Source organism: Rhagoletis zephyria, unplaced genomic scaffold (genome assembly GCF_001687245.7).
Source record: "Rhagoletis zephyria isolate East Lansing unplaced genomic scaffold, Rhagoletis_zephyria_1.1 Rzeph_scaffold_01855, whole genome shotgun sequence".
Taxonomy (NCBI): domain Eukaryota; kingdom Metazoa; phylum Arthropoda; class Insecta; order Diptera; family Tephritidae; genus Rhagoletis; species Rhagoletis zephyria.
Genome location: NW_016158939.1, coordinates 76,127 through 83,410, shown reverse-complemented (window position 1 = coordinate 83,410; position 7,284 = coordinate 76,127). Strand labels below are relative to the sequence as shown.

At 32.6% G+C, this 7,284-nt stretch overlaps 1 protein-coding gene across 2 annotated transcripts; it reads right to left on the bottom strand.

Moving 5' to 3' along the window:
* Positions 1 to 1,930: 1,930 nt before the first annotated feature.
* Positions 1,931 to 4,790, bottom strand: LOC108365379 (uncharacterized). Of its 2 annotated transcripts, XM_017619383.1 has the most exons (4): positions 4,626 to 4,790; positions 3,003 to 3,095; positions 2,765 to 2,921; positions 1,931 to 2,516 (listed from the first exon to the last, which is right to left on the bottom strand). In XM_017619383.1, exons 3-4 carry the CDS (start codon positions 2,776 to 2,778, stop codon positions 2,222 to 2,224), a joined length of 309 nt encoding a protein of 102 aa, XP_017474872.1. In that variant the 5' UTR covers positions 2,779 to 2,921; positions 3,003 to 3,095; positions 4,626 to 4,790; the 3' UTR covers positions 1,931 to 2,221. The 2 variants fall into 2 exon arrangements, with proteins under 2 accessions (XP_017474872.1, XP_017474871.1); XM_017619382.1 differs by lacking the exon at positions 4,626 to 4,790 and having other exon boundaries at positions 3,003 to 3,131.
* Positions 4,791 to 7,284: the final 2,494 nt, after the last annotated feature.

Sequence of the window (7,284 nt, the reverse complement as noted above, 5' to 3'; positions counted from 1 at the left end):
GGTTCGTCGGCTGAAAGTGAAGAAATCTTTAACCTTCCCAGTGTCAGCCGCAATGATTTAAATACGGCAAATGCTTCACCACAAGAGGCGTTACAAAACAGAGACATATTGCGTGTATCTAAAATTAAAATCCTTGAGACTACCCGTTTAATATATAGATTATGTATTATAAAAAATATTTAAACGTATTCTCATTATTAAATTCATTTTTTTATGTACACGTACATGCATACATACATACATATGTGAGCAAAGAATGCACTATTTAAATTATTTCAATTTCAGATTTCTTTTAGATATATTCTTTTGTTGTTTTCTTGGAAATACATATGTGGCCATTAATCGCTATTTTTCTATTGGAAACACTTATGAAGCGCAATGAAGAATTTAGTCCTGAATTTCCCCAACTATTTTATTTTCGTTTTGATAAGTTTGTGGATTATTTAGGTATTTCTAAATCAAGAAAATATCATAAAATTTTAACCTTCTCATTAAATATTACTGATATTAATTGTAATTTTCTTTGTACTAACGCCATTTATTTTTTCAGCAAATTTTCTTGTGGAATGTACTGAAGCTGAATTACGCATTTGACAAATTTATATCGTATGAATTTAAACTTAGTTTCTTATTTAGTTTGTAGTCAAAAGCTTATGTACAAATTGAACAATGTTAAGATAATAAATTCTTAACGGAACTGAATGAAAAGGAAACACAAATGTTGCCATAATTTAAAAATTTTGCAAGATATTATTCAAATGTATACATGTATGTATATAAATCTACGTGCATATGTTAATATTTAAGAAATATTCGTAATTTAGTTTTTTAATAATATTCAAAATTTTTCCATCATAAATCTTTTTCGTTAGTTTTTATTTAAAACATAGCTCATTCTATAACAAAAACCATATGTATCAATTTTGCAAACTAAGTACAAAATTCACACAAATTATTGAAACTTTAAAAAATTGTATTAAAAATTAAAAAAATTTTATTCAGGATTTTTTGAAAATTTTCGATTATGCAGTTTGTGCCATTTCAAGTAGCCGTTGATTTTTAAGAATTTTTTTGTCGAGGCTGTTGCGCATTTTCTTCTATATAAAAATAGATTTTGTTCATGCGTTACCTAGAGTTTTTACTAATTTATTTAACCGCTTTGTAAGTAAACACTATTTTGTTACACACAGTCCTTTATGGTATATTCACAGTCGAAATAAAGTCGACTCTAAAGTTATTTATAGTTTTTTTTTGACAGATGTAGAGAGATCATGTATTTCTTAAAAAAGTTTTCAAGAACTTCTGCGATATAATATAAATAAAAATAAAAGTTAAATTTCGCATAGCTGTTTTTAAATTATATTAGTTTTTAAGTAAGTTATTTACTGACATATGAAGCTAGATTCGAAAAAATTAGTTAGTGCCTATAATAATATACATATCGCACACCATCTTCAGGAGAGGCACAACTCAAATATCACATCCGAAAATATAACTGCTTATGGATCGTACAGATTCAACGCACCTAATACAAAAGTGAGGTGTGCGGTATATACTAAATGAGATGCAATTTGTCGGCTAAGGTTCTTTAAACATTGTCACAGTAATGAAATTTTAATAAAGACTGAAATATATGAATTATTAATTTGTATCTTTATTTTTTTATTTATAAATACATTTTTTTTATTTCTGATCAAATTCTTACCGTAGGTAGCCAAACATTTCTTTATTTTAATAATTGAAAGATCGTTTTCTGCAGATGGTAATTTTATTACCCTGTTGTTTTGTTTTACAAATAACATTTACATATACATAGGTACATACAGTGCATAAAAAATGCACGTTATTTTTTACAATATTTGCAAAGGCTTTTTATACCAAATCCTTTTCGTAAACTTTGTTTAAAAATGTAGTCCAACGTATGTATGTACAGCAGTGTTCACAATGGTCACAAAAAATGTGCAAGTTTGAAACTTGCATTTATGTGGTTCCTGTTATAGATCGAACTGTGTTTTAAATGAAAGTTACTAATAACAAATTAATAAGCATAAGTTCAAAACATTATTGCTGCTATTATTGTGAACACTGCTGTACATACATACATACATACATTGGACTATATTTTTAAACAAAGTTTACGAAAAGGATTTGGCATAAAATGCCTTCGCAAATATTGTAAAAAAATTAACTACAGTACAAGCATGACTTAATACTAATAACATTAGTGTTTATTTAATTTACGGTTAACCAATTGCAAAATCTCCACCTGAACTTCGTCAACCTCATGCTCAGGGAGTCGATCTAGCCTTTCGCCTAGCAAGGCAAAGAAATTTTCGTATTTGTCTTTTTTAGCCGGCGTTGACTCCTCCCCATACTTGCTTTTCATCGCCGTTAAAATTTCCGTCATAAGGTAATTTTTGCGTTTTAGTGTGGGTGTTTGCGGCGAAGGATTAGAGTTCTCGCCATGTAACCACTCCACAGTAGCTTCGTCCTCTTCAAAGACATTCGAGGTTGTGCTGGAAATGTATTACGAAAAAACGAGTAAATAGATACATATATGTACACATGTATCCGAATGTTAGCGGTTATATAAAATATACCTATATATGTACATGCATATAAAAAATTAAATACGCATTAAATACCGCACATTATTTTTCCGATATGTTAACGAAGAACATAGTATTTTCACCACGATTACCCAAAACGTATCTTTTCTTTTTTAATATAACGATGTAATTCAAGCAATATTCTACCTGTTTACCTGGCCGGTTCCATTGAGTCCGCTAGAAACTCAAGGCTTTCTCGGTATTTCCAAGGTGGACCCAACTTTTGGGAAGAGCCAGATGGACGATCTTCAACATTTTTTTCCCGTCGGTACCTATCCTGCAGACTTTTCCATTTTATTTTGAACTCTTTTACTAAAACGTACATGTTTAAAGTTAATATAAAAACTAAAGTTAATGTTAATGCTACTACTACATATCTAAAAGTTAAGTTACCTGGGAAATTCGGCTCCTGGCTTCAATCGGTCATGTTGCTAGAACCCCGGGAATGTAAGGCGAACCCAACTACATATGTCAATTTAGATAAATCTACGATATTTCAGTAAATATTGTATCCAAATTGTTGAAAATTGGTATGTGAAGTAAAATTTTGGAACAAAATAGGATTAGACGCCGCACAGTGGGATTTCGGCGGAGAAAATTATGTTGGTGAAGTTCATATTTTGTCGTTTTTTATACTTATTACTAATACTACATCCCTTGGGTGTCCCGGTTTAACAAGATATGGCAGCGAACATAATTTACAGTTTGAAAACTAAGCCAGTAAAGTCATGGGTCTGAATGCCTACATATCGACTCCGCACCCATGACTAGACAACGAAAGCAAGGGCCCCACGAAAAAATGAAGGGCCAAGTGCAGACGGACCAAAATAAAAAGTTGGGAAGTAAAGTTCCCTCTTGTTACTAAAAGTTATTGCGGAGAATCTGCTCATGCAGCTCTTGAAGTGTTCGATTCAGATTCTCATGCGCATAAAGGGTAGCTAATGAAAGTTATACATAGCACTTGTCGACCCAAAGAATAAACTTTATAGCTGCAAATTAAAAAACTTTTTAAGCATGCAACATCTTATCGGCGCTTATCTGCGACGCCACTTGAACGCTTTTGCGGCTTTGTGGCAATGCATTCGCCTATCATAAATGTAACAAAACACGCTGAAGAGGATGCACTGTGAACTGAGGAAACACTTACATGCTTACGCGCATGTGAGCGTACTGGCGAAGACGTGTAGACAAGTGAAGTACAAACAAAAAACCTAGCTCATCAGATACGAGGAAAAACCTGCAATTGACAGGCAACCGATCACAATACGTACTGGCGTACAGATGGCTTTGGCCATGGACGCGCAGCGATCGTCGGCAGTTGATGAAAGAGCTGTGGTGTAGTCATCGTCAGAGCGTCAAAGCGGTATCGCTGGCACTGACGTTGACGACGAATAGCGATATACATAGCCACCAAAAACGAAAAAATAAATATTGCAAGCGCTTGCATCGCGGCGTATCTAACGAATACAATAAATGCATTTTAATTGTATTTAAAACTACACGCTGCAGCAGCGGTGTGGGGCGCAGGCCGTTATATGCCATGGGAGATATTTTACTATCGCTATTCCTGCTGTTTAAGTTATCGTGGCAATTAATCGCGGAACTCGTTTCATTCTTAATTCACGTTTCATAGAGAAACGATTATGAGAAGACTTATTATGAGAGTTTGATTGCTCAATAAGTTGATGACATGAAGTCATCACTAGGGCTCGGAATCTCATGCAAATTAATGTTTTTTATTGGTCAGCTTCAAATGGAGATGGTTAAGTTATCTTCACGAATCATGAAATTTCCCTTAAAATGGCATTCAAACGTTAGTGCATAATATTTTTACAGTAAATGCATGGTTTTGCATATTTTTGCATATTTTGCAAAAAATACCTGTTTTTTGCAAATTTATTGCGCATATCTTAGTATATTTCACAATAAATCCATATGGTTTTTTTATATATGTATTTTCTTTTTTGTTTTAAAACCATTTAAATTTAATGCGAAATCCCTTGACATAAAAATTACCTTTTAATTTTTGCCCAAATATTCATCTGAATATGTTCTCGAATAGCCAAGCGGCCATTAAGGCACTATTTTCTACCTCTGTTAGATCTCAGTTAGTGGAGGACTGTAGGACAGAGCTGCCTATATCTCTGATCAATACGAAATTACCCTAATATGGGTCCCGAGACATAGGGACATTTACGGAAACGAGGCAGCGGACGAATTAGCAAGGGGCGCCCCGCACTGAATGTGTGCCAGGCAAAAATTTCAGAAATTTACCACTTGGAGGCCAAGCAGAGGTAGAACCGTACAGGATCGTACGGGATTACCCGGAAGTTTTGGGTGTCCTACGACCCACTTAAAACCAAAGCTCTCTTAAGGATGAGTAAAGAAGATATCTACAAACTTAGTACATTATGCAGAGGATACTGGCCCGTTGGGGTACATGCCGAAAGGGTTGGATTGCCTTCTCAACAGGTTCTGTCGTGGTTGCGATGACCGACTTAAAAGAGACAGTCGAACACTTCCTGTGCGACTGTCCAGCCCTCGCAAGAATAAGGCTTAAGACACTCGACAAGCCATTCCTGCAGAATGTTTTAGAGTGCAGCTGCCTCTCAACTGAACCACTATTAAACTAGCAATGTTTCTATTTACCCCAGTTTGAAACTGTCTGCTTGATTATAAACCAATTTTATACATAAATATGTTCTTTATTTTGAAGTGAATTGTTTTCGTAATTTTCTTGTTAAAATCCATGTGTTAGGTATTAGGGACAAAACGATACTAGTAATGGCAAGTACATACTCGATACTTTCCGTCCGATACCAAGTAATTTTGGTATCGATGATTTTGAACCGAGTACTGAGTAGGTATCGGAAGAAAGTACTTGTATCGGAATCCGATTCAGTGGAAATTTTATTACCGAACTTTTGTTGTTTACAGGTCTATTCTGCACGTTACCGAAGATTTTGTAACCGGAAAATTTTATTACCAAAAAATTTTACCAGTTCTTGTCACCGCGATTCTAGGAACGTTGGTAATGCAGTTAAAATATTCAGCAATTCAGCTATGAAGAATGGTGCAAATTCTGGCATTGCATATTTCACGGGGTAATACTTTGTTACCAGCTTATGAGATGTTTACAAGAGTACACAGAATGAGAAAAGGGTTTAAAAATTGAAAGACACTTTAATTACCGGTTACAAACTTTTTATTACCAGCGCAGAATAGACCTGTTATTCTAATTATTATTGTGAATAGCTAAACATTTTTTCAGTTTAGTTGTCAATGAAAAGAAATTCCTACAAAGAAATACGTATTATCATCTCATTAACATATCGCTAGCTTGAAGTGAAAGGTTGCTTTTACTTTTTGTGAAAACTCATATTTGGATATACATAGGAAGCAAGGTAAATTAAAAACACGACGTCTCCAAAAGGATTAAATAACGTGCTTGTTTTATTTCTTCCCATTTATATTAAATTAAAGGCAAATTTTAAAGTCCAAAAGAGACACAGAAAAGCGATAAGCTCACAAAAAATTCTAAATCTTTTAATTTGCATCGGAACCTTCTGGAAAATTCTTGAAAGGAATATTCTGAAAAGTTGTTTTCCTCCCCTGTAAATTTTCTACAAATGGACTTACCAACTTTTCACTCTAAGCTAGCGTTATGAATGCCTACACCACACCAGTGGCGGACCCAGGTAGGGGAAATTGGGGAAATGTGTCAAATTTCACTTGAGTTTGAAATTATAGCTGTGTGCTAAGCTCGAAGTATTGTGTTATTTAAGTAGGCCTATCAGTTTTTCATATTCACTGAATTTTCAAAATTTTGAAATTATGTACTTAATTTTCAATTTTTAGTTTTTTTGTTATATTTTCGAATTTGTATTGTTTTACACAGTTGAAAGTCACAGCAAGTGTGAATATTTTCACAGGTTCAGAAAATAACGAAAATTCCAAAATTTTGAATTTTATATTATTAAATTTCTTGAGATTTCTTATTTTTAGGATAATTTCCAAAATTTCAAAAACTATCGAAATCCGGGAGATTCTAGAAATTTTGGTAAAATGAGAATATTTAGAAATGTACAAAATTATTGAGATTTTAGAAATTTTTATATTTTCCAAAATTTTGAGAATTTTATTTATCCTAAAATCCAACCTAAAATGTAAAAATGTGAAACATCACAAATTGTCGGAAAATTCTTATGTTCATGTACTCTTGTGTAAAAAATAGAAAATTCTTAGAATTCTAAAAGATATTAACATTTTTGAAAAATTCCAAAATCGTTCCACTTTTCTGAACTTTTCCAAAATTTTGTATTGATATAACAAAGTTTGAGAATTTTAAATTTTTTGAAAATTTTGAGAACATCAACGTCCAAAAATTTTTTGAATCTTCAAGAATTACGGAAATTTTTTAAATTTTCAAAAACGACGAAATATGAAAATGTTTTCAACATTCGAAAACTTTTAATTTCGTTTGATCAATTTTTTATATTCGACACTTTGACTTTGAAAAAATTTGTTAGAATTCCTACAATTCTCAAAATTTTTGAGAAATAAAAAATTTCTAGAAATTTAGTATTCATCATTATATTGAATTAATTGAATTATTGGGATTTACTAAAATTTCTCAAATTCACAAAGTTTTGAAAGTTTAGAAAATTCTGGAATT